Source organism: Python bivittatus, unplaced genomic scaffold, assembly GCF_059951505.1.
Source record: "Python bivittatus isolate LINGU-HERP-01145 unplaced genomic scaffold, Pbiv_v1 ctg000690_np1212, whole genome shotgun sequence".
NCBI lineage: Eukaryota > Metazoa > Chordata > Lepidosauria > Squamata > Pythonidae > Python > Python bivittatus.
In genome coordinates, this window is record NW_028277096.1 from 12,068,087 (window position 1) to 12,096,058 (window position 27,972).

The following is a 27,972-nucleotide window of genomic DNA, read 5'->3' on the forward strand; positions in this document are numbered from 1 at the left end:
TTTTGCAGGAAATGACTGAGCAGAGCTAAGTTCCTCCTGTCTGAGGCAGGAGCAGAGCTGAAGCTCCTTGTAGAGCAAGTGGACAAGTGCCACACCAAGGTGTGGCTTTGTGCAATTAATTGGCAGAATTGACCAGGAAGATGACCGAAGGAGTGGTCCCAGACCTGCCACCTCAATCTCCTACATCTGCCAAGGCTTATGGAACCATAGAAACAACGGAGCAACCTCAGCGATCATCCCAGCCACCCACGAGAAGAGCTTATATTGCCATTGCTACGCTTTGCTATCTGAACCTAGTGAATTACATGGACTGGTTTGTTGTAGCAGGTAGGCTTGATCCCCTGTACAATTATTTTGTGGCAACAGCACCCAGAATGTGAGCTGGGTTTAACAATGGGCTGAAACCTGTCTTGAAGCTTGGCAAAAAAAAATAATAATAATGATAATTTCTGTGCGAAAAAGTCTTCTGTTTTTCTACCTTACTCTCCAGATGCTTGAGAATTTCTCAGTGATGTTTTTGAGTTGATGCAGTTCTTGCTGTAACCCACTATTCCATCTCTCTGCTGCCTCTCTGTCCACTCATTCTTCCCAAGGTGAAATGCCCCTGTGCTGCCTTGGGATTAACTGGAAATACAGGAAGCCAGAGAGGCTAAAGATCACTGGAGAATGATTGTACAATGAAAAGTGGACCATTCGCACATCTCTCTTGGTCACTCCATAACTAAATAAATGCAAGAATTCCACCATCAAGAGAATACTCTTTTCTCTTGAAAGGGAAATTGGAAGCAAATTCTCCTTCATCAAAATGAATAAGAACTAGTAGAAAAAAAGTGTGAGGTTTGGGGGTTTGAAGCATAGTGCTATCTACGTTATCTTGTGCAATAAGAAAAAGATAAGAACAATTGTCTTGAGCTATTCTCATACCAGCCTTCATGGGCTAAAGCCAAATGCCCAAAGTGTTGTATTCAGTAAATGGGGATGATAGAAAAGTGTTGGACAGATGCATTTGATCATCTAGTCCAGCTAGAGCAGTGTTTCTCAACCTCGGCAACTTTAAAATGGGTGGACTTCAACTCCCAGAATTCCCCAGCCAGCCTTGCTGGCTGGGGAATTCTGGGAGTTGAAGTCTACCCATCTTAAAGTTGCCAAGGTTGAGAAACTTTGAGCTAGAGCATCCCAATTAACAGTTTAAAGGTTTGGGAGAGCCCATCACCATCTTAGTCATTTGTCTTCTTGTTGAACTGCTTGTATTCTCCGTAAATTTCCCTTATTTATCAAATTCTGAGAGCTAATCCTGTCTTTGGGGAAACCGAGATCATTTCCAACGCTGCAGGAAGGCAAGTTTAGAACTTGGGACTGATTGGTTGCATGGATGCTTCTTTGGAAGCAAGGGCCATTTTGTTGCGTGAAATGTAGTATTTGTTTCCAGGAAAATAAAACGAGCATCTCTCTTGCTTTTAAAGAATACAAAGAAAAGGATGCAGCGTCAAGTGGCATCCATCCCAGGGCTCTGGAAGACCATTTCAGACTATGTGTTGGCATTGCACCTGCAGCCTGCCACTTGCTGGTTGGTTATTTGGGAGCCTGCTAAGCTGTGGGACCCCAAATGTCCAACCAACTCTACCGGCACCACTGTGTGAGTTGATGCCACACACAGCGCCCATGTTAACAAACCACAGTCGCTTTGCCTAAACAAATTGTCTGGTTCACACATGTTAAAACTATGGCTGGGTTTCCCACAATTTCCTGAAACATAGAATACCTATCCCTATTTTATCTAGACTAGTGTGTTATGCAGACCTAGCCATGAAGTTTTTGCTGTCTGCTGTGCAACATCAGGTATGGAAAAAATGCTGTCAGGTCCCTCCTTAGAATGGCAGAGACTGTATTGATTGTACTTATGGATAATCTCTGGGAACCAGGATGGAGGTGATGCATTCATTCTTGCCTTCCTCAATCTGAGCTTAGGAGTGGGGGGCACAGTTTTGTGATGGTTCTCTTCTTCCTTTCTCCAGGGTTGGTTCCAGTCATTGTTGTAGTGGAGATGTTTAGCTCTAAACACTTGTTATTATACATCTGGATGAGGTAGACTGACAGCATGGGCTCTGGTGTCATCAGTATAGATACTTAGCTATATACCTCGACCCCAGGCTGACCAAAAGGTTCTTTCTCACTGTCTGGAGGCTGTGGGGGCCTGGATGGGGAGAAACAGGCTTAAGCTAATATTATATTTAATAAAATACACATTATATATTTAATATAATTTATATATTTAAATTGCTCTATTGTTCCCAGAAATGATGTATTGTAATTTGGATCTTGTGTCTGCTTTGGTACTTTCAGTATGTTCTCTCTCATCTCAGTTTCAGGAGATAGCAGGCCATTCATTTTATTGGGTTATTGGGAAATTTTAAAAAAAGTTAACTGCATATATTCCAGTAAAAGCAAAGCAAGCTTCAACTTTTTCAAGCTATCTTTAAGCAGCTTTGCTTAACCTGAACAATCAGCTAGACCAAAGTAACACCTTTGTAAATTTACTAATTTACAAAGTGCTGAATTGGGCCCAGGACTTTCTCAGGTCACAAGTATTCTCCTTTTTTGAGAATAGGTATCTCAAATCTTAATAAATGATCACTGGCCTTTACTAAACAGCTTTTCCCCATATGGTATCCTCCAACTGTTTAAACCACAGCACTTATCTCTTGCCATTGCATATTCTGCCATAGAGGATCAGAACTAAAATGTAAATCATCTGGATGCTACCTTCTCAGAAAATGTTGGACTACAGTACCAAATGTAGGCATCCAGGAGAACTGGGTTCAAAATCTTGACTCAATCAATCTTTACTGGAAGGTCTAAGGTCAGCTTTACTTGGTTCACAAGTTGTGTTCATAAAATACACTTAACCTAGTCACTGAATTAACTCATTTTCTGAGCTCATAAAACCCACTGAACTATAAACTAACCAAACAGGTTCACACAGTATGTTAAGCCAGAAAAAAAAAGCTAACCAAGGTTAAATCTTACTAAATCTAGCATGTTGTGTGAATGCAGCCTCTAGGGCTTAAAAGAACAATAAGAGAGTTTTAACTGGCTAATGTGGTTTAAGATAGTTCTGTTTAAGGTAGTTATTAACTTAAAATCCATTATTTATTTGAGCTAGGCACTGCCCAACTCCAGATTGACTCTGGGTGATTCACACTATAAGAACAAGATAAAAATGTATAATGTATATAAAAAACAGTTGACAAGATGGTGAATCTGGCCAACAGCACAGAAACATATAACACACACACAGAGCAAAGGGGCTCCAGTCACCTTAGCCCAAACTCTGGAAGAAGAATCAGTTGCTTACTACTTGTTTGCTATGAAAATCCTGGAGTCAGGATAGGGCAACAACATCAGGAATTAATTTATTCCATATCATTTTGTTTCAGGAGTGCTTCTGGACATACAGAAATACTTTAATCTTGGAGACCACAGTTTGGGCCTGTTACACACTGGTAAAACAATTCTCCTTCCCAGGATTGATAACCTCTCTTAATCTTTTGGTTTAGTCTGTAGATACACTATGAAAGTAAATTACTTACTACTACATTTTGCATTTGTAAAATAATGAGAAAAACAAACATGGAAATTTAAATGGCAGGACAATGGAAGCAAGTGTAACACAGTAGTTAGAGCAGACTTTGCTGGCAGGTCTTTGAGATGTATTAGGATGACAAAACCCAGAATTCATGGCCATGCTGGATGGAAATTTTGGGAGCTGAATTCTCAATGCATCTGTAAGATAATGACTTGGAGAAGGTGGTGTCAATAATATATAGCAAGAGGGTCAAGGCTGAAGAAGCCTATAGGTCATTATCCAAGCCAAGGAGCACTGGTCTGCCAACATCACCACCTAAAACCTAGTTCCCAGATTTCTCCTTGTTACAAAGTCATGTAACTAGAAGAATCATCCAGGGGAATACTATGTGAGGTTATTAAACACCATAAAAAAATCTAGTTGGCTCCGGTGAGGCTGGGATCAGCATGTACAGCCCTCTAAATGGTGTTCAATAAACATCCATCCATCCTAGAGAATGGTAAGGGATGTTGGGAGTTGCAGCTTAATGACACCTAGGAAACATGTCCTACATCATCCCTGCGCTTGGAGCCCAAGGCAACTTCTAATTCAAAGCTAGGTCAAAGGTCTATACTGGTTCTATGGTATGATTCATATAAGGAAACTTCCTATGTATATTTAAAACAAATGATGCAACTTCCCACCCACCCTGCTTTTGGACAAAAAAAAAAAAACAAACCCCTAAAGGTTGAAGTTGCACAGGAAACTAAATTTGGCACCTAATTTCATATCCTGTGCTTCTGCTGAGAAGTTGTGGTGGGTAAATTTCCCAAACTTAAAGTCATTGTGATTATGAACTACTTTATGACATTGTTCTTCATTTCTCCTTTGCTTTCAGTCTTTCCCACGTAAAAAAAGTGAAAGAACATGGACAAAGTAATACAGTCGACCAGGGATAAGGCTTGGGTTAGAACCCTCTTGCCATACTGGATTTCTCTGTTTAGGAACATTAGAAGTAGTAGTAGTAATTTTCATTATAATTATTTTGGATAGAAGAGCTTTTAGTCATGTCAGGGATCAAAAATATTAGATGCCGTTTAGCAACTTCTGTGAGAACTAGGTCAATGTTTGCTTTCAAAATGACAGCCGAGCCATGATTGGGGGTGCTCAAAATATGGTATCTCAAAGGTATTATATGAGTTCTCTCCAATTTGGATTTTACAGTATAACCAGTTATCTTTTAAGGAAGAGTACTTCTACTTTGGGCAGGTTCAACAGTTCTGAAAAGTTTATGTGGTTCATAACTCAAGATGCTTTTCTACAAGGCTGCCATAGGTGTCCACAGGGGAGCTCTAGGGAGCAAGTCATATCATGACACATGTGATGTCACTGTAGTCTATACTTATCCCCAGCCACACAGTGTACAGCAAGGGAACCAGATCTCTTGGATTTAAAATCAAAAAGTATATCTTCTTAATGTGATTATATGGTTATGCACTAGTGCATGTATTTCTCAACCTTGGCCATTTTAAGATGTGTGATAATGTGATAATTCCCCATTCTGGGAGTTGAAGTCCACACATCTTAAAATGGCCAAGGTTGAGAAATACTGCCCTAAGTGGGTGGAAAAGGTGTTATTTCGTCAATGATAACCAATGAAGCTGAATTGTTGGAGATTCAGGACAGAGAAAAGGAAGTCCCTCCTTCACACAAGTCATAATTATGACTGGGACAGTCATGTTCAGAGGGGAGCCCATAAGCCATATATGGCTCCCATATCTCAAATGATCCATTTTCAGCAGCACAATCTTTGGCTTTTTTATTGTTCTTGTTGTTGCCCCCTCACCCCTTCCAGCCACACTCCAATGCAAAATTTTTCAAAAGCTCCCAAAATTTAGGCCAAGCCCATTTGGTGATATGCTATCCTACCAAAATATTAGAATTCAAATTATTTTTTTAACAAATGTATGCCAGCTTCCAGAATTCCACACCTGGAACATCTTTTTACTGCCATCTAGCAGTTCATCTGGAGTTTTACCTCACAGATATAATAACCCACAGATTGTGGAAGTCTGGCCTATAGAACTTTCTCCTGTACTGAAGTACTGTATTAGTGAGCTGATACAGTACTTCAATATACTGTATTGAATAGACTACACTAGCTAAATATGTACATAGCATTAAATCACAAATCATGGTTTACAAACCATAATGCCTGAATTAATACAATGTGCTAAGCCCAAGCCCAACGAAGTACAAATTGCAAATACAAAAGCATACATATTGGTGAAATCCAATGTCAAAATCTCAACAGGTCTTGGATTTCTCTCCATCTCCCTCTCTCAGTCCTCCAAGTGTCAGCCCTACCAGGTAGACCAAACTACGAAACAGACACCCTGTAGACCTAAAGCTACTTTTGTTAGAACAGCTACAGTGGTACCTGGGGTCACGAACGCTTCTGTTCACGACCAATTCGGGTCACAAACAGCTCCGTTCGCAAAATTTTGCCTCCGTTCGTGAACGCCAGATCAGGTGATGAACAGGATCCGCGGCCATTTTCCCTGCCGTGACACATGGTCGTGGCTTCCTGTAGGGAGGGGGACTCTCCCTCCAAGCAATAACTGCCTCCCCACCCGCCTTCCTGTCCTCTACGCCAGAAGTCGCATTGAGCAAGGTTAGCATTCTCTCTCTTCGTACTGTATTTTGTTTCATATTTTTGTGGTCTTAAAAAAAAATACATATGGTTCAGAACGGATTAACCGTAATTACATTGAACCTTATGGGGAAATTTGATTCGGGACGCGACCAATTCGGGTCGCGACCAGAGTCGCGGAACGAATTAAGTTCATGAACCGAGGTACCACTGTATTTTAACAGTACCTTGCAAGTCTCAGTGTGCTTCCCTTTCTCTTTTATCTTCATGTGAATTAGGGGTATGTAGAGCTGTCTGAGACATTTTTGTAAATCACTTTCCTGGCCTAGGCTCAAGCCTCACTTATTTGATTATTGCCTTGGTAACGGATCTTCCCTCTGTCCTTCAAGGCCATCATTCATTCATTCATTCATTCATTCATTCATTCATTCATTCATTCATTCATTCATTCATTCATTCATTTGATTTATATAGCTGCTCATCTCACAAAGCGTGGCTCTGGGTGGCGTACAAACATATTAACCATTAAAACCATAAAATGAACAACATAAATAAAAGCATAAAAACCCAAAAATGTGGGAGAACAACAGTCGTTTAACATTATATTCACTACATCAACCTAGCTGGCCTCACAGGATGTTATAAGGAAAAATGGGAGACCAACAGTTACGAGACGAGATAGAAAAGTTTTTAATTTTATTTGTATACCGCTCATCCTCCCAAGGAAGCCCAGAAATCAATCAATCAAACAAACAATCATCAATCTAAAATAAAATAATCATTCTGAAAGATAGATTGATAGATAGATAGATAGATAGATAGATAGATAGATAGATAGATAGATAGATAGATAGGATAAAAGTGCAGCTTAGTAGCCAGTAGTACTTCTCCAGAAGCCAACAGAGTTTCCCCAGAAGGCAGTTCTATATCTAAGGTGTCACCACTAAAAGGTCCTATTCTTGTCACCATTCCTCATGCCAGTTATGCAGGTGGAACCATGAGCAGGGCCAGGTTAGGTTTTACTGTAAGAAATGTTCTTCTGTGTACCTGGGTTCTAAGCCATGTAGGGATGTGCACTTTAATGTTAACAGCTTGAAGAGAACCCAGTAGCTCACAGTTGCCAGCAGAGCACCCTAAGTATTGGTGTTATGGAATTCCATTTAGTTGTCCAATTTTACAATTGGACAACTGCATTCTTCATCAACTGCAGCATCTGACTCATCTTCCAGGGTAATTCCAGGTGGACCAGATTGCAACGATTCTAGTGTGAAGTGATAAATATCCTAAAATGGCAGTTCTGATGAAAGCCAGATGAGATCACCCACTTGTCTTCATCCATCATTACTCTCCTCTCTTTTCATGGCAGTTTTTGTTCTCTGTTTCTTGTTCTCGGCTCCTGCTTTCGGATACCTTGGAGACCGATACAATCAGAAAATCATTCTCAGCGCTGGAATATTCTTCTGGTCAGCTGTTACCCTTTGTAGCTCATTCATCCCTGACTCGGTAAGAGAGATTATTTGTTTTGGTGTACTTCTCTCTGCTCCATTCTGGGTCAAATCTTTGTCCTAGTGCCAATATGTTAAAGTATTTAGAGATTATGGAGAGCATATATGAAGGTCATCAGTATGATGGCTGAAAGCTCACCTGAAATCTTATCACGTCACCAGATTCTGTACCAGATAGCCTGAGTTCTCATGCAAGAACACAACATCTCATGCGAGATTTTAATGTGTTCACCTAAGAATTCCAGAATCTTGTGAGGCTTGACAGTGATGGTGATAATCGTTTGTTAAATTTCTGTTCTGTCTTTCCTATATATATAATGCTCCCTAAAAATTTAATAATTAATTAAAATGGGATTTGGACTACACAGCAGTTTGCTCAGAAGAAGCGTTCAAGCAACAAGAAAGCTATCCAGTCCATTCTTGTTTCTGGGCCCTGTCACTTTTGCATGTAGTTATCCATTAGTTCATCTTCTCTTATTGCCACACAAATCCATTAATTAAATCACAGAAATGGGCATTTAAATAGTATCTAATGCATCTTCTAAAACATGTTGGGTCTTAAAATATGCATTTCTAAGATATTGTCTTTTTTTTAATTTCCAAAGTATACTCTCTCCATTTATTTATAAATATAGATTGGGTTCTCACATTGCATTAAGCCATTGATGGTGGCAGATATAATAGTTGGATCTTAAGTACTGCTTTAAGTTTTCACAATGTTTAGTGCTGCTAGGAATTGTTTGTGTATTTTATGGCCTAATGCACTCTGATATTAGTTTGTTAATAATGATTTGCTATTTTTATTTTATATTTGATTTTTTTAATGCAATAGTGCATGCTTCCCTAGAAATAAAATGTATTTCTGGTATAAATTATTCAGGTGAGAAGTAGTGAATATCCTTGAGGAATTTATGCATTTCTGTCAAGCAACAACTGATTAAAGTCATGTTGACAATCCTGAGTTTCAGATCAAAATAGTAGGACAAGCCCAAATTATATGAGTTTAGTGTCCCACCTTCTGAATTGCCTCTTTAGCAACATAGCAGTCATAAAAAACCCTTATAAAATGTTTTCCAAAGTGTCCAATATATAAAAATATATTTCTTTTTGTACTGAACATACTTTAAGATTGAAAGAGACTAATTTCACAACAAAAAACCTGCCACTTTTTGCAAAAACAATCATTCAAGCTTGTTATTCCAAAGATTGCCTAATTTCAATTTCTTCTATTTCCTTCAACTTTTTAGAATTGGGCAACCTTTTTCAGCCTAGGGACAGTACTTTGTAGGAGAACCATCAAAATATTTGGCTCAGTTTTCTGAGGGTGGAAGGGTTGAAAACCACATTTTACTACTTAACTTCTCCCATTCAGTAGGAAAAATTAGCCTGCAGTTCCAAAACATCTGGAGGTCAACAGATTGGGAAAAGCTAGTCTAATAGATGCAAAAATTGTGTAGATTTTTGTGAAATCTTTTTCCCCTCTGTTAACCAGAGTTTAATATAGAAGCATGATTGAATAGACAATGAAAGAATACATAGAAAATAGATATGGATCAGTGTGCATCCATAAGAAAAAGAGTGTAATTAAAATGTAAAAAGGTTGTACTAGATATTGGTCAGTGTGACCCACACGCTTTCCAAATTCTCACCTATCTTCTTCTCCTCTAGATGCCCTGGCTATTTTTTATTTCAAGGGGACTAGTGGGTGCTGGTACCTCCAGTTTCTCCACTATAGCACCCACCATCATAGCTGACTTGTTTGAGAAGGACCATCGGACGTGGATGTTGTCAGTCTTCTACATCTTCATACCAGTTGGAAGGTAGATCTGTAAACTACCATGCTCAGAGACTGAATCTACAATTAGTAGATATATCTGTATTAGTCACATTTATATCCTGGCTCTCATGCAGGAGTTCAAGGCATCATCCTTAAAACTCACACTTTGATTTTATCTCACTGCAACTTAAACCAAGGGGCAGCAACTAGTCCAAGATCACCCAGTAAGTTTAATCACTGAACAGATGTTTGAACCTGGTGCTCCATGGTCTAGTACCACTTTAGTTTCTTATATAAGATTCTTTGGGGGGGAGTTGTAAGGAATGGGTGCATGGGTTTAAAATTAATGGGGTGGGGGGAGGATGCTGAAATAGGATACGCCGTTATCGGGCATTGAACCGGAGGCCTGCCCTCCATCCCTGAACTATGAGCATTCCCATGATGGCGGGATCTCCTGGGGGTGACTTGCCAACCTAAGCGGTATGCAGTCTCTCTCTCAAGATGTAGCAGTTCAGAGATATCCATCAAAACCAGTTCTATCTCCCCCCGGAATGTAGCATGTAGAATAATGGAGTTAAAGAATAGGCAGGAGGATACCGGCACAGAACCGGAGGCTGAACTCTGTGGCCTTAAGGGCCCTTTCAACTTGGAATTTTCCTCTCTTGCAGTGGGCTCGGTTATATCCTGTCATCTGGAGTGGCACGTGCAAGTGGTTACTGGGGCTGGGGCTTCAGGGTGAGTCTGGGTAGGTCAGATCTATCCTTAAGAGAATCCCCTTTCTTAGCTGGATTAAAATGGTGGGGTTCTACCAATGTGTCAGTAGTGTACCTTCTACCTTCTCTTCCAGCTGGTCTTAAGAAAATGTTTAGAAAGAAATCATATACAGTACACAAAGATGCTGACATAGTTCTGCAATGTTAGAATGAGTCTGTGTGTCTGTGTGTGATAGCTATCTATCCATCCATCCATCCATCTGACTATATATATACATGCACACACTGTATGTACGTGTATGTAACACAGAGTATGTATATGTGTGTGTGTGTGTGTGTACTCTATATATATGCAATACAACATATAAGCTATAAAAATCAAGAGATGGTTTAGAAGAGGGGAAGTAAAATAAGTCAAAATGTTCTTCTTTGATGATGGTTTATCAGAACTGGGGGGGAAAGGCTAGCTATTTTCTTGCCCCCCCTTCTCATGTGCCTGTCCCCTGATGGTGGCTCCACCCTCCAGCCAGCTAGTCCCACTATCATTATCACCCTAAAGCAGTGTTTTTCAACCTTGGCAGAATTCCTGGGGAATTCTGGGAGTTGAAGTCCACACATCTTAAAGTTGCCAGAGTTGAAAAATACTGCTCTAAAGGGTCCTCGGAAGAACACATTCAGAAGTGGCCATGGCAACAAGTTGTAGGCAGGCTTCACCCCCAGCATGCCATGATGTGTGGCATCTGAGGACCCTCTTTGAGTGATGGCTGGAGTGACGAATTTCTCTGGAGAACAGGTCAGGGGGACTGTGTTCAACCTGTCTCTCACTGTGGCCCTTGGCAGAGCGCGACACTCTTTGATCAAAGCTTCTTGTAATGGTCCTTGTTGACATCACTGTTGCTCCTATCTCTGTAGGTCACTCCTTTTATGGGAATTGCAGGCTTGATTCTCCTAATGATTTTAGTCCCTGAGCCAACAAGCAAGAAGCTTGCAGCCGGCAAACGCACCAGAAACTCAACCTGGTTCAAAGAGGTTTCATCTCTTTGCAAAAAGTAAGGCGTTTCTCCTCCTGGTCTTGCTTTGCAGCCTTTCAAATTTCTAGCCCTTATGCTATTGTTTGCTGCGTTTGCCAGTGCCTTGAGGCCCTGTTGTTTACTGTTTTGTTTCCTCCTATGTAGCCGAACAAATCACCGCTAATCACTGAAGGCTGTAAACTGCCTATTGCAAATCTGTGTCTCTTGAATGGGCCAGTTAATTTTTGCAGACACTAGAGGGAGATGTTGGCTTGTACAAATCTTTTTGTTTTCCTTGTAATCATGCCTTTTCCTGCACACAAATCCTCAGGCACCCTTTTCTCAGCCAGGGTCTTCCCTATTTGCTAGGGATCCAACTCTCAGGGTTCTTAACCAGCATGGCCAGTAACTAATTCTGAAAAATAATACTTGGGGAAGGTAGCCTTATAGGATGCATTATTTAATCATGTCTTCACAATATATGTAAGTCACAATATATTGTTCTGCAGTTTCACAGATTTTTAACTTCTGATATTCTTGCCATCATGCCAAAAAGTGTGTACTCAGAATGCCCTAGAATCCACCCTGACTTTGTTCCACTGAACATGCTTCACATGATGACTGAATTAACTCATTTTTCTGACTTTGCAGTATATATCAGATGATAATTTAATGCAGCAGCATTTGCATCAAGCTTCAGGGTCTTCAAAATGACACATACTGTACATCAGGATGTCATTATGAAAAGGCCACAACTTAGTACTTGTGTCACAATGTGTTACACAAAGATTTAAGTAACATCTTGGTGTCGTGACACATGTCATCAGTTGTCCCCCTGTGCCTTTCCCACAGTTGCCTGGGCTAACAGGCTGAGTTTGCACAGCACACATACAGAAGCCCAGCAAGGTTAAATCTAACCAAGCTTAACATACAGGGTGAATACAGCCCTTGCAGTTTAAGTAATTCAACTGGATATGTTCTGTAAACACAGCCATATTCTAGAATGGCTATTTACTCTTTTAAAAAAACTGTATCATCCACCTCTCCCCCTGCCCTCATGTCAAGGTGAATTAAAAAAACCATTTCAACCTGCACCCAAATTGTAATTTTAGGAGAAGGGTGTTTGCAAAATGGGCCTTGTGACAAAAAGTGTCTCTTCCTAGTTGTTCATTAAGGAATGTCCACACAACCAGGAGTGCCTCAATGGATCCAGCAATTAGCTATATCTATGTGAAAGAAGACTGCAACTGATTTGATAGGTCATAACATGATTTACTTAGCATGATGTGTATTTATGGCTTGCACACCATTTTTTATGGTATAGTCACTGTGCTGTCTGGAGCCTCTGGCCTCCAATTTGCAATACCCCAAGATTGCATCAGCAAGACTGATTGGCAACTGGCCAATTTCTGGCAATATGGTTATCATGAAACATTGCTAAAATAAGGGGGAAACAGAATATTAAGCCTCTGCAAGGCAAAATATACCCATTTCCATTCTATACTCTGCCCCTCCCCAAGCAAAACCAAACAAAGGGGCTGAAAATATTCAGCCTCAACCCCCAGTGATGTCACTACATCAACAAACATGTCTTCCTGCATGCCTTGGAGGCTAAAATACTTTTGAAAAATAATCATTCCGCTGAGGCCAAAAAGGGCTTCCTCTTTCTCATTCAGTATTCAAAACTCAGCCAACTATAGATTGTTCAACGAAGTAGAGTAGTAAATGGTTCAGTGTAATATGTGAACATCTCTCAGGCATCCTGTCCCAAGTTCTTGATGGTCTTCATACCAATAGCTTAAATCTGGAGTAGAAGCAAACTGGCTACCTGTGTAGCTCTTATATGGCAGTAGCCGCCTGAGGAAGCATCAGAACATCCTTTTGTCTTAATCCTCTTGAATCATGCATCTTGACCATAAAACATGGTACCTCTTCTTTATCCATGCCTTCTTCATCTGTGCCATCCCTTCTCTGCCTCCCAGTTGGAGTTTTGTAGGATCCTCGCTGGGTGTAACTTGCATGGCTTTCATCACTGGCGCTCTCGGTTTCTGGATTCCTGTGTTTCTTTACAGAGCTGAGGTTGTTTTGAATATTACACCTCCATGCAGCAAAGAACCATGTAGAACCTACAACAGGTAAGGCAAACTCCCATATTATTTATTTACTTATTTGATTTTTATCCTGTCTTTATTTTTGGCCAGCAAGACGGCATACATAACTTAATATGCCCTCCTCCTATTTCCCCACAACAACATCTTGTGGGGTGAGTTGGGTTGAGAGAGAGGGACTGGCCCAAAGTCACCTAGCTGGTTGTCATGCCTAAGGGAGGACTAGAAATCATAGTCTCCTGGTTTCTAGCCCAGCCCCTAGCCACCACACCAAACTGGCTCTCTTGAAAAATCTTGAAAAGCGTATGGAGATTGTAGGAAATGCTTGATGAAGAAGACTGGAGAGTTTTGTGGGATTTATCTAATTGCCTTGCTGGCTATTTGGGACTCCTAGGAAAAATCCTAAGTGTAGCAAGGAAGTCAGGCATTGTGGCAATGTCCAAGTGATGAGAATACAAGACAAGGCAAGAAACAGGACCTTGGATAGCTCCAAATACATTCTGGCAGCTGAGGTTTTCCTCTGTCAAAATCACAAGCTGGGTTTGCAGGACAAGATCATCCAAGAAACCTCCGTTAGCAAATACATATAGCATGACACTTTATCCCCATCAAATTCAGTCTTTAAATGCATGCAAGTTTACCATGTTGTTCAAACCTAAAATGGTCACCAGATTAGAGCATCTTAAAATTTTTTGTTGATTAGAGCAGTGGATTTAAGATTAACTAATATGGCTGCTGTTTCAAGTTCAGATGACACAATGAGTCAGAAACCTACTTTTCTGCAGCAGGAGTAAAATGGAACTGTGCTCATTTTAATGTGCGCGTAGCCATTGACAGATATTACCTCTGCAATACTTGTCTAGCATGGGGGCAGAAGGGGATGCAAGGAGGCTATAGCCCTGATTGAACCACCATGATTTTTTTTTTTCAAAGAAAAGAAAGAAAAAGGAAAAAGAGTTTGGCTGCTACAAAGTCCTGGAAAAAACCTAGAAAAGCCTAGTCTTTCTGGTTTTGTGGTAGCCTTCCCCAATACAATATGCCTCTATATACAGTAGTTTGGATTTCAGCTCCCATCATCCCTAGCTGGCTGGGGTTGAGGGGGATTGTACCCTAAAATGCCCAAAGGGCACCAGTTAAGGAATGCTGGTTGATAAAATGTTGTATTTTTGCTTGGTCATTAGTGAAATATTTGGAGGGATAACTATAGCAACTGGCCTTTTGGGGGTCGTTGCTGGAGCAGAAGCTGCCCGAAGATACAAGAAGATTAATGCCAAGGCTGACCCTCTTATCTGTGCTCTGGGTTTGCTCACTTCAGCTCCATGCATGTATTTGGCTATTATGGTGGCTCAGAAGAGCATCGTAGCTGTATATGTAAGTGACGAAAGAATCCTTATGTTTAATGGATGGGGTTTTTTTTCACTTTGAAGAAGCCCCCGTGGAACCCCCATATACATCTCCTCATGTTACCCACCCCAGGAAGAGGCTGGGAATTATGGAATCAACAGTCCCACATTTCTGGAGTGGGTCAGCTAGTTGAGAAACTGCTTTAAAGTTCAGTCATTGATCGCAGTGAATCTGCTGCTTTGATGGGCACCTTGAAACATGTAGGATTTAATGGTTTGAGCCCTCAGGGTTGTGGGGGAAAGGACGGGAAGACTGCTAGAAACAAATGAAAGGTTATGATTTCAGCATACAGTATACATTCAACTAGAAGTATGGCCAGAGGATATGGCAACTTGGAATGGATAAATATGGAATTAATTATTTGTCAGTAGTGTCAATTTATACTTCTAGGAGAAATGGGCAACCTGACAAAGGGCAGAAAGTAAAAAATGACAATCCAATATCTGGTACCTAAAAGAAAGCAGTAAAAGTGCTGGCAGTGTGTGTGTGTATGTGTGTGGTATGTATGTATGAATGTGCACACACATCCAGTTGCACTTCCAATCAACTCATGACATTCTTGGTCTCTCTTTGTCTTCTTTAATATTTCAGATTTTTATTGCCCTCGCGGAATTTTTTTTATCTTTAAACTGGGCCGTTGTGGCTGACATCCTCTTGGTGAGTTCAGTTCAGCTGTCATTACTGTCATATTGATTTTGTTGATAATCCAATACATCTATTCTTAGTTCTCCATGCTCTTTGCTTTCACCTCCCTTCGGGCTCCAAGTCAGCAAGTATTCAGGGAATGGGGGCATTGTGAAGGAGCATGGAATGGCCTAACATGCACTTTTATACATGTTCACTCAAAAGCAAGTCTTGATGTATCTCTCAGGGCTTTAATCCTAGGGAAGCATGCACAAAACCAAGTCATCTGTTGAAATTCTGTTACATATTGTGACAGAAAGAACCTAATGTCCTGGTGTGTGACAGACACACACTTTGTGTTTATATATGTTCACATATGAGTCACCCCTTCAATGTCCCTTTATGTTCAATTTAAAACATAGGAGAGCTATAAAACTATATTAATACATCTGTAGTGGTGTAATGCATTCATTGCTCATGGCTCTTCTGTTCCTGCCATGGTTATCTCTAATCCAACTGGTGTTTCAAAATCCTTCACAAACTGTTGTACCTCCTGAAACACTCAGCGAAACTATTTTTCTGTCTCCTCCCAAAGTTGGCACTACTTAGGTTCAAGGCAAGGCCAAAAATGGTGAAATTTCATCCTGAGATAAGACAGATTCTTTGCCAGATGTGGACAATGCATAGGGGAAAGGGGGCAAGGTCAAAACGGATTCTGATAGCAACACTAGAAAGAAAATAAACAGCAGTTCAGTACTGCTATTGTATCCCTGACTGTTGCTGAGCAAACTCTCTGGGGATAATGGGAGATGTAGTTCAAAACCTCTGAAAAGAAGAATCAGATTCCATACATGAAGAAGCTGCTTTCTGCAGAGTGGCCAGGAGGAAGTGTAGTCAGGCACAAAGACCAGGATAAAGAAGGCTGAAAAGCTGCAAAAACAACTGGGTTCAACTGTTACTGGTTATGTTTGTGCAACACATTTAACCTGGTTGCTGAATTAACCCATTTGGGGGATCGGACAGTACATTGATCCCTATACTAACCAAAGAGGCTGGATTTGCACAACATAACCTAGCAACAAAAATTACGGCCAATGTGTCTGGACTGCATAAATTCAGATGACCACTAGATGGCAGCAAAGAACAACATCTACTTTGCTACCTTCTATTGGTTGTCCAGAGTCTGGCAGTCCAGATCTAGTAGCCTAACCCTAACTAAAATGATAATCAAAGTTAATATTAACCAATTTCAGCATTTGGTCTTTCTGATCTGGTTAAGTGTGCTGTTCCAGCACAGTCATTGTGGGCCATGCTGGAAGTTAATCAGGCCCCCTTAATGGTAGCTATCTGTAATGTGTTGTGAGAATAACCCTGAGGAGCAGGAAGAAGAGCCACAACCAAGACAACAGTCAGATAAGGGAAATCTGAGTCCAAAGCAGGAATGCAATATGAGAAAGCATCTCAGAAGTGACCCTCCTTAGTTCTCTTGAACGCAAAGGCAGGGAGAGGAGAGGCGCATTCAGATTTGCAAGATTCTGTTAGTGTAAACCTATAATAAAAGTAGTATTAGCATTCATAACTTTGGTTTCCTGGTCTGGACTGCCTCAAAGGGCTGACCTTCCTTTCTGCCTTTTGATCCTCTCTTCTGAGTTAGTACAACATGGCCACACTCTCAAGGCAAGTTACTCAGTGATTAATCCTTAGCCCTCCTGTGTTATTTGGGCCCAATCCTGACCCAGAAATGACCAGGTTTGTAGGCTTGCATAGCATGCTGGGTCTTTCCATGATTGGTTAAATATGTCTTCTGAATCCACCCAAAGACTTTGAAGGTGATATTTATATGGGAGCAAGAGAAGGTTCTTCAGGGAGGCTGTGATCACAGAATACACTAAATTATGGTTAACAGAATCATGGTTTGTTGAAATAGCCCAGCTTCCTGGGTGTGAATGCTATCTTGGGCTACTTAGAGGTTGGGTGATTTGTAGTTCAGTGTATTGCAGGGACTTAACCATAATCTTAGCTTGTCATGTTTTGCTAAGCTGGGTTTAGGCTGAGGGGTATCCACTGGGGAGGGGGCCAAAAGGCCAAAATGGCAGGTATAACCACATGATCAGAGTGTACAAAGGGGTGTGACTTCAGTGATCAAACTGAACGCCCTCCTCAGAAAGTACCCTCCCAGGGTTTAATACCATTAACTTCTCTGAAGGGGAGGAGTTCACAAAATCTGCTGATCTAGTTACACGTGTTCACAAATATAACCTCTTATTCATGCTGGTGATTACATGTAATCAAAATAGACCTTTGTTTTTATTTATTACTTACATATCCTTTTTGAAAAACTTAATGCCATTTACAAAGTTAAAGCATCAACAAGCACGCACACAGCGACTCAGCCTATATCAGTCTGCCCTTGATATTTGCTCTTTCCTTGCAATGCATTTCTCTCAAATGTTGACACAATCTCTCTGTCTTTTTCAGTATGTAGTGAAACCCTCATGTCAGTCAACAGCACTGTCTCTTCAAATTTTTATGAGCCATTTGCTGGGCGATGCTGGCAGCCCCTACCTCATTGGAGTTGTAAGTTTTGAGGATTTGGGGCCTAGGTGGGGCAGGGCTGGATGGGTGACAGGAAAACATGTGGGATGAATTGGAAATAGGGCAACATAACCTCATTTTATTTGAGTTTTAGAAGCCCTTGCTATTGATGGATCAGCTTTGTGATAAGATGGAGTTGGGTTCTGCCCTGGAAAAGTAGCAATCCTGGCTTCAAGATTTTAGAGCTCTTAGGCCATTCACCTCACTGGATTCCATAGTCATCATTACAGCTGTGGAGGATAGGTTCTGATTGTAAAATTCACCTTCACCGTTTATCAGAGGCTTTGTAATTGAGGAGGAATGGCAGCTTTGCAGCCAGGAGATTGAATCTCATAACAAGCACTCAGATGTTTATTTACTTTTATAAACGTGTGACAAATACAAATAACACATGTTGAAAACAGGTCTGGGGGGATGTCTGGCAATTTATATTATTTATTTTTTGTGTGCAATAGCACTGAGAGAATTTTTTGGTGGGGGGTCCAGAACCAATGGTAACTTAGGGAAGAGCAATGACTGATGCTCAACGTAAAGACGTTGTCCTGTTGGTTAGCGGAAGGAAGAATGAACAGCTTATGGGATTGTCCGGATTTCAAGGTCAATAGAAGTAAGGAAACTATTACACTTCAGTTTCAAAATATGAAGAATTGGGGAGTGTAAACGTGGTGTACAGTTAAAAAATCCTCCCTAAACCCAGGACTGCCCCCTCCCAGTTCTGCTTCTGTCTATTTTCATAACACAACTCTGCCCATTCTGCATTATTCTCTGTTGAATATGGTCCTCATTTTCCAAAATATTGTCAGTGTGACTTGTGGGCATGGAACATTCGCCTGTCTCTGTGTTAGATGTTCCAGTGATCTGACTTGGAATGAGACAGCTTGCAGCTTGTATCTGATGGGGACATAAATTACTTCACCCTGCAGATTGCAAGAACAATCCAGGTGCACCAAGGAGATAATTCCCATCTCTGGAATTTCCAAAGTCTGAAATACAGCTTTGTGGTTTGCATTTTTGTTGCTGTCCTTGGAGGAGGCTGTTTCCTCATGACTGCTCTTCATGTTGAAGAAGATTTGAAGAAAGCTGCAGCACCACCGCCACCACCACCGCCACCAGTGCAAGGTCAGACTTTCTTTTCCTTCTTAGAATGAGAACATGTTTTATGAATGTCACACGGGTGTTGCATTAATTTACCTGATGGGGCTCCCCAGGAACACCATGGGAAAAATAACTTATAGACTACTTTGTACCAAGATTTGTCTATCATCTGTCTGTCTGTCTGTCTGTCTGTCTATCATCTATCCCCATCCATATCCATATATCCCCATCCATCCATCCATCCATCCATCCATCCATCCATCCATCCATCCATCCAGTTTACATGGCCGCCCATCTATCCAAAAAACTCTGGGCAGTGAACAAAATAAAAACAGAGAATTTCATTCAAACAAACAAACAAACACAATCAAAACCTGCATTGAGGCTCAATGAAAACACAAAACCATTAGACACATCCATCCATGCTAACATCCAGACCCCGATGCCTGGGGGAAAAGCCAGGTCTTCGTGGCCTTATGAAAGACCAATAGGGTAGGGGCTGTACTTATTTGGGGGGGGGGGAGGCTGTTCCATAGGACAGGTGCCATAATAGGGAGGGCATGCTTCTGGGGGCTGCCAGATGACATTGTTTTATTGGTGGCACCTGGAGCATGCCCACTCTGTCAGATCTAATGGAGCAGGCAAAAATCACTGGGGAGAGGCGATCATGCAAGGAACTTGGTACCATGTCTTGCAGGGCTTTAAAGATGACAGCCAGAATCTTGAATTGCACTGGGAAGCCAGTGTAACTCAGACAGCAGCTGTGTTTCATGGGCATACTGTGGTGTGCCCAAAATTGCAAATGCCACTGCGTTCTGGACGAGTCGAAGCTTCTGAATGTTCTTCAAGGGCAGTCCCACATAGAATGCATTGCAACAATCCAGATGGGAGGTACCTAAGGCATGAGTGACCATGAACAGTGCTACCTGGGCACAACTGGAGCACAAGATGCATTTGTGCAATAGCATTCCTGGTCTCGGCTGCCTTGAGCAGAAGCCTTGAGTCCAAGAGAACCTCCAGATTGCACAATGACACGGAGTGGGGGAGTGCAACCCCATTCAGGGTTAACAATAGAAAGTCACTAGATATGAGGGCCCCTAAAACACACAGCTATTCAGTCTTTTCAGAGTTGAGCTGAAGTCAGTTCTTCCCCATCCATACTTGCACAGCCTGCAGCACTGGGAAAGCACCTTGGCAGTATGGGGCTGAGATGTCCAACTGAGTATCTTCAGCATATTGATGATACTCAACCCCGTGCTGTTGGATGACCTCACCCAGCAGTTTCACGTAGATGTTAAATAGGACCAGAGAGAGCACCAAACCCTGTGCAACCCCACATAGCAGAGGCCTAGGGCTGGACCTTCCGTTCCCCCCCACCAAATACCAACTGGAACTGGCAATGGAGGAAAGACCAGAACCTCTGAAAACAGTGCCTCCCCCTCCCAACCCCGTCAACTGGTCCAGAAGGATACCATGATCAATTGTATCAAAAGCCACTGAGAGATCAAGGAGGGCCAGAATGGATGTACCACCCCCATCCTGAGCCTGCCAGTGAGATCAATGTCATCTCAGTGCTATACCCTGGCCTGAACCCTGACTGCCACAGGTCCAGATCATCTGCTTCCTCTGGAGCCCTTTGGAGCTGCCAGCCTTCCACCTTCTCAACCGCCTTCCCTAAAGTGGGCAAGTCAGAGACTGGACTAAATTTGTCCAGTCCAGCAATGACCTCTTGAGATGGCCTAGCTGCTTTGCGGTTTCCAGGAAGAAAGTCAGGTAGCTAAACAACATATAAATCCACTTGCAAAAGACTCTGATGCTTTAAGTTGCTCCATTATTTGGCATAGTCTTAGTCAGAAAGAGAGGCAGTATCAAAACTTTCATTTATTAGCTGTGTTTTCACAACACGCTTAACTAAGATAGATAAAGACATAGCAAATGCATTTTTACAATATACATTTCATATTGGGGTTGTGGGGGGAGCTTAATGTGCTGTGCAAACTGCCCTTATGGTTTATTTTATTTATTTTATTTATTCATTTTCTCCCCCACCCACCTCCCCCCAATGGGGGACTCTGGGCGATTCACACAAAATATTAAAACCATAAATACATATAAATACATAATTTACATTCAAGAAGATGAAGGATCTGGGGCTGAAGACAGCAGGCCTCTATGGGCCTAGCCATCCCCATGCTTGAGGTATTCCCTCCCCACCCCAGGCCGAGTGGCAGAACCAGGTCTTCAAAGCCCTCTGGAAGGCCAGGAGTGAGGGGGCCAATCTCACCTCCAGGGACAAGATATTCCAAAGAGCGGGGGCTACCGCAGAGAAGGCCCGCCTTTTGGACCCTGCTAATCGGAGTTCTTTTACTGAGGGGGTCTGAAGCATGCCCTCTCTGTGTGATTGGGTGGAACGAGTTGAAGTCATGGGGAAGAGGTAGGTAACCTGGCCCCATGCCATGTAGGGCTTTAAAGGTGATAGCCAACATCTTGAATTGGACCCAGAAGCAAACTGGTACCCAATGCAGCTCGCGGAGAAACAGCATTACATGGGCCCTTCTTGGGGCTCCAAAAATAGTTCACGCGGCTGCATTCTGGACCAGCTGTAGCTTCCGGATACTCTTCAAGGGTAGCCCCGTGTAGAGTGCATTGCAGTAGTCTATCTGGGAGATAACAAGGGCATGAGTGACTGTTTGAAGGGCATCCCGATCCAGGAAAGGGTGTAACTGATCCACAACCTGAAGTTATGCAAAGGCCCTCCTTGCCACGGCTGCCACCTGCTCTTCAAGCAGGAGCTGTGAGTCTAGGAGGACCCCCAGATTACGCACTGGGTTTGTCTGGGGCAGTGCTACCCCATCCAGCACCAAAGATGACAAAGTCCCAGATACAGAGGAACCATTAACCCACAGCCACTCCGTCTTACCAGGGTTCAGCCGAAGCCTGTTGTTCCCCATCCAGACCCTTACAGCCTCCAGGCACTGTGAAAGGGTGGTCATGGCATCACTTACCTCACCTGGGATAGAGATGTATAATTGAGTATCATCAACATATTGATGGCACTTCATCCCATGATGGCAGATGATCTCGCCCAGCGGTTTCATGTAGATGTTGAAAAGGAACGGAGAGAGAACCGAACCCTGCGGCACCCCACAAAGGAGGGGCCTAGAATGGGACCTCTCAGTCCCTATCACCACCGATTGGGATTAGCCCTGAAGAAAGGAGGTGAACCAGCACAAGACCGTGCTGCCCACCCCCAATTCCCTGAGCCGTCCCAACAGGATACCATGGTCGACGGTATCGAATGCCGCTGAGAGATCAAGGACAGCAAGGATGGTCGCACTTCCACCATCCCGCTCCCACCAGAGATCATCCATAAGTGCAACCAATGCTGTTTCCATTCCATAGCCGGGCCTGAAACCTGACTGGAAGGGGTCCAGATAATCCGTTTCCTCCAGAATCCTTTGGAGCTGTGAAGCCACCACTTTCTCAACCACCTTCCCCAAAAAGGGGAGGCAAGAAACTGGACGAAAATTGTCCAGTACGGTAGGATCTAGGGAGGGTTTCTTGAGGAGGGGGTGCAGCAATGCCTCCTTAAAGGCAGCCAGGAATACTCCCTCCTGCAAGGATGTATTAACCATCACCTGGATCCAACCACATGTCACCTCCCAAGCTGCTTTCACCAGCCAGGAGGGGCACGAGTTCAGATGGCAAGTGGTGGCCGCCACAGTCCCCAGGAACCTGTCCACTTCCTCAGGATCAACAGGATCAAACCGTTCCCAGATAACTGGGTAAGAAGAGTCCCTCGGTGTCTCCCCAGACCCTGCCCCACACTCGGAGTCTAACTTGGAACGAATCCGAGTGACTTTGTCCTTCAGATGCTCTGAAAATTCTTCTGCATGGCCCTGCAAATGAACCCCCACATCCCCCTTACCAAGGAGGGACCTAGTGATCCTGAACAGGGCTGCCGGGCGGCATTCTGCAGCTGTGATAAGAGCAGAGAAGTATTGACACTTCGCAGCTCTTATCGCCACAAGGTAGGCCTTGATAGCGGCTCTAACCTGTGTTCGGTCGGATTCGGTCTTTGTTTTCCTCCAGTGGCACTCTAGACGTCTCTTAACCCTCTTCAGCACCCTCAACTCCTCCGTGAACCACAGGGAGTGTCGGGACCAATGTGGCAAGAGAGGTCGCATAGGCGCGATTCTGTCCAAGGCCCCAGCCACCTCCCTATTCCAGGCAGCAGCCAAGGCCTCTGCTGGACGGTGCAGCAGATCCACAGGAATACCCCCCAGCTCCCTCTGAAACCCTGCTGGGTCCCTCAGGCACCAGGGGTGGACCGATCACATGGGTCCTGCCTCCCTGCGGGGGGGGGGAGAAACTCAGGGTCACCAGGACGTGATCCAACCATGACAATGGGGAAAGCTGGAAATCTCCCCTCAGATCACTTTGCCATTGCTCTGACAAGAAGACCAATCCAGCAAGTGGCCACTGTCTCGGGTTGGGTCCCACACAATTTGAGACAGGCCCATGGCTGCCATGGTAGCCATGAACTCCCAAGCCACCTCCAAGGACCATCCCAGGGACAGCAGGTTGAAGTCCCCCAGAACCATAAGCCTGGGGAACTCCACCACCAGCCCTGAGATGAGGCTGCCATGCAGCAAGGAGGCTGGTACAGTAGCAGAACTCCCAACTGTTCATGGGAACGCAACCTGAAAAACAGTATCTCACAGCCAGAAACGTGTGGAGCAATGCCCCTGAAGGCCACCAGAGATTCCCAGATGACAACAGCCACCCCTCCTCCCCTGCCCTGGCATCTCGGCTGGTGCCACACCATGAACCCAGCTGGGCACATTTCCAAGAGGGGCGCCCCCCCGGGCCCCAGCCAGGTCTCAGTAATGCATGCCAGGTCTGCCCCCTCCTAGGTGATCAAGTCACGTATGAGGGGGGCCTTGTTGTTAACCGACCTGGCATTAACCAGCAGCAGCAGCTGGTTGATTTATTGTTCAGTGTATTGTGTGAGTCCAGAAAACGGGTCAGTTCAATAACCTGATTCTGTCTTTTCTGAACACAGCTATTTTTTTTCCTGGAGGGATGACTGCATTCAGCTGCTGCAGTGAATGCAATAAAATACCTTGTGGCATTTAAACTGTTGTCAGTGTTGTGGATTGGAGCACGTTGGGCTCATGACATTATCTGCAAAGCTTTTCAGAGAAAGGCTGCAATCAGAACCTCTTGAACTTCAAAGCCTTTTATCCTACCTTCCAAGATTTATTTCCCTAAGTCTGGGTTGAGAAGATCATAGCTCAGTTGCACTGAATGTTGATTAAAATTCATTTCTCAGCATCTCCGGACAAAACTGGGAAAGACAGAGAGATGCTTCTGGTCAGTGTAGACCAGATGGAATGATGAGCAGTCTCCTTTCAATTGAGAAATCTTTATGTAGGTAAATTAAGGCAGGAAGTTTCTGGTTTTCTTTCAGCTTTCCATGTAAAGAAGAGGAGGGTTGTCTCTCTTGTGAAGCAAGGAAAAACTGCACTTGTTGATTGTGTTGGAAACAGCTATTAGACGTATCAGTCAGAGAACCAGCTCTCATCAAACATTACATGGCAACTATAAAGTCTCAGATACTAGAAGAAAGACAAAAGTGCCTGGAATCATAGACTTAACATTTTGCTATCCCATGGATTTTATCTTAGGTGTCCATTTGATACCTTCCAGATGATGTTGGAACTATTAAAGACTATGGGGATTTGGGGAACCAAAATCTAACATGTTCGGAAGGATTGAAGGAGATTATTTAGAAGATAATTGTGTTTTGAGGATGAATAGGCTTGCAGATGTCATGTCCTTAGAAGTCTTCCATTTTAAGCATTTCTAGAATGATTGATATAGTCCCCAGCTTGCATTCGGACTCCCAGTCCATTTATCGAAAGAGTCTGAGGCGCTCAGAATATGGCGTGAGACAAGTCCTGAGGGTAAACCTCTGACTAAGTGGCATGACAGGTGAATGAGGGGTGGGAAAAACAAGACAGAGAAAGGAAACTCTTCCACAGCAAAGCCCTAACTCCAAATGATTGGATCTGTCTTTTGTTCAGCATGTTGTACAAGCCATCCATCATGTTTCTGACTTGGGAGGTCCCACTTCAGGCAACAAAGCATATTTATATCTGAATATTCATTTATTTATTTACTCACATAAACACGCTAGGCAGCATCATGGATTGTACTATGCCATTTGGTGAAAATATCACAATGGGGTGCATTCACAGAACATGCTCAGGCAAAACTAGGCAAATCATATAACCCAGTAAATTGTATGAACCAGGCCACCGAGGTGCAAGGGGAGGAAAAGTACATTTCTGAGCACATGTGTCAATACATTGGGTTTACAGAATATGACACCATATCCCCACAGCCCTCTTTTTTTTTTTTTCAATGGTTTCGTGTCTTGCTTGATGCAAATTTGCTTTCAGCAAAGTTTTCAGGGAACATAACGCTAGCATAAAGAGAGGAAAGCCTGTATTTATTAGAAGGAAAGTTAATGTTATATCACAAGAATTCCAGCAAGCTGCCAACTTTCAGATGAGACATCTCTGTATAAGCCACTTATGATGACACAGCTCTCATTCATTTCCTCCTGCTTTTTCAATATCGGGGCTAGAAGCTTGCCTCTTTCATGAAGATGGCATGGCCTGCATCAAAATGGGTTTTGGGCAGCGGCCAGGGAGGTCAAGTTCCTAGAATTTGGCACGGGTTCTTTCCCTGCCTCTCTTGATACTTGGAAGTTAAAGTAGGTTTCTCAGTGCTTGTTTCAACTCTACTTTCTGTGGTAAACCACTGCACCAGTGTTTACCTTTTGGAGATAACTTGTTGTTAGTATTTTATTAATATACATTGTCCAAGCTGTCACTCTTCAGGGTTGAACTTCCTTCCTCAAAATCTCCAGAAGTTAAATCTCAAGGTGGTCAAGAGAGACCATCTTGTCTCCTGGTACAGAAGCACACAAATGCCCAGATGTGGACTGTAAGGCACTCTAGCTTCTGGAATTCCTTCTGTTTGTAATCTATCGTAGAAAAACACTTTTGTTTTTCTGAAATGGTCTTTCACCTAAGCCATAAACAGCATCGTGTCTTCTGACAAGAGGGAGGCCCAATTTTCCAGCCCAGATTTTTCAGCCTTTCAGGGTAGTGGGGAAGAAAACGCCTCAGAGGCTGCAGATAGAGAATATTTTCTTCTCAGTCAACATTTGGTCTTGGAGCTCTTTTTATTTTTATGAGATGGGCAAGGAGTGTTGAACTTTCCTCCATGTGACATTCAGCATGTTTCCCAGATAACAAGACCCCTGAGTCTAAGGTTGTATTGTTTCCCGTGGGCCTTGTCACTCAGGAAACAGGGCAGGGGGACCTGCCGAGGGCCGTAATTGTTGGTATTTCAGTAGAGAAGTATTATAGGCATTAACATTAATTTCAAAATCTTTGCCTGCCTCATTTAAAAAAAAGAAGTCAAGCTGCCCTCCAAAACCATTTCAGGGAAATCAGCCGCCACTGCAAAAGGAAATGTCTCCCCATGTTGAGAAAGTACAAATCTCACATTAAGTGGAAAGGATGGAGAATGCTGCTTTAGTGCTATATTAAAACCAGCAGCAATTTAAAAATAAATGACTGTATTGGGATCCCTGATGTGGCACACATGGGGCACCAATGCGCTCACAGATATCTATATTGGTACATGCTAGCCCCCCGCCTGCTTCTTTCCCCTTTTTTTTTTATTTTACAAAATTAAAGGTTATTTTAATTTTAAACAAAATAACACAGCAAGCTGCAGAGCACCAACTTCCCAAATCATCTTTATTTCTCAGAATGGCCTTGGGCTTCACATAATCCCCATAAGCGTGGTTAGAAAATAAAAATGGTGAGTAGATGGAACCCAGGCTTTTGTAAGTGTGCCTACCTGCCTGGAAGAAAAGATGAAGGTAAGCTTATAGGCATCTGTTACAAGCCATGATGACATCATGCAGATCATGGTCCCATCACACAGAGAATATAATCCACGTCTATTGTGAGATGATGTCACCAAAAGTGTGATGTCATTTGCACAATAACATAGCATGTGTGATGTCATTTGCTGCCTTCCCCCAAATATACACAACCATGGTAAGCTGTAGGTTGATAATAAGCAACTTCCCTAATTTGTTCTTTGGTATGTTGGTTTCTGTAAATAGGCGCTTGTACTGTGGCAACCATTTTGTAAAATGGGCAAGTCCCAGTGACAGCTCTTTTCTACTGACTGCATTTATGATGGGGTTATTGGCCCCATGATTGCTTCTGAGACAACAAGACGTACAAAGAAATAGCAGTTTAGGTCTTTTCTTTGTTTTTCATTTATTTTTGACTCCTCTTGGAACCTCTTGTTTCAGGCATTGAGAACAAAGGCTACGTCTTTCAGGAAGAATGCCAACGTGAAATTTCTACCTTCTAGACTCCTTTCCCTTCATGCAAAGAAAGAAAAAGCCTGAAATTGACAAATCCTCCATCTCAGGCGGATGGTGATAGCAGCAACACTTCCGTGACTGACTTCTTAGCCTGGCATTGAAAATGTGCTCCATCTTCTTCATCTCTAGAATTGCCATAAGAGCCTGCCAAGGAATCTGGCAGGGGCAGAAGGACTCTTTCTGCATGCAACATAATCATTGTGAACCAGTGGAACAACGGGATGTGTTTGTCCAGCTTAAATTTGGAATATAGTAAAATGGCCGTTCCTCCTGCTGTGACTCTAGCTATGTGGAGAACATGTCTGTCTGTGGAGTCCTTGGTGCTGTCTAAGCTTGGTGCTCTCTGAGCAGTGCTGATGTTGTTACCTAGTTGGGTAATGAAATGTCTGCAAGCAAACAACCAAGCTCAGAGAGCACCAAGGACTCCACAGTTCAGCC

General features: G+C 42.8%; 1 protein-coding gene across 1 annotated transcript; it reads left to right on the top strand.

Moving 5' to 3' along the window:
* On the top strand, window positions 1-27,809 carry SPNS3 (SPNS lysolipid transporter 3, sphingosine-1-phosphate (putative)). The gene is made up of 12 exons (XM_007434712.4): window positions 1-327; window positions 3,438-3,503; window positions 7,585-7,721; window positions 9,392-9,543; window positions 10,169-10,235; window positions 11,126-11,262; window positions 13,206-13,358; window positions 14,513-14,702; window positions 15,327-15,392; window positions 17,838-17,936; window positions 18,878-19,073; window positions 27,460-27,809. The coding sequence occupies exons 1-12, from the start codon at window positions 141-143 to the stop codon at window positions 27,519-27,521; spliced, it is 1,512 nt and encodes a 503-aa protein (XP_007434774.2). The 5' UTR covers window positions 1-140; the 3' UTR covers window positions 27,522-27,809.
* Window positions 27,810-27,972: the final 163 nt, after the last annotated feature.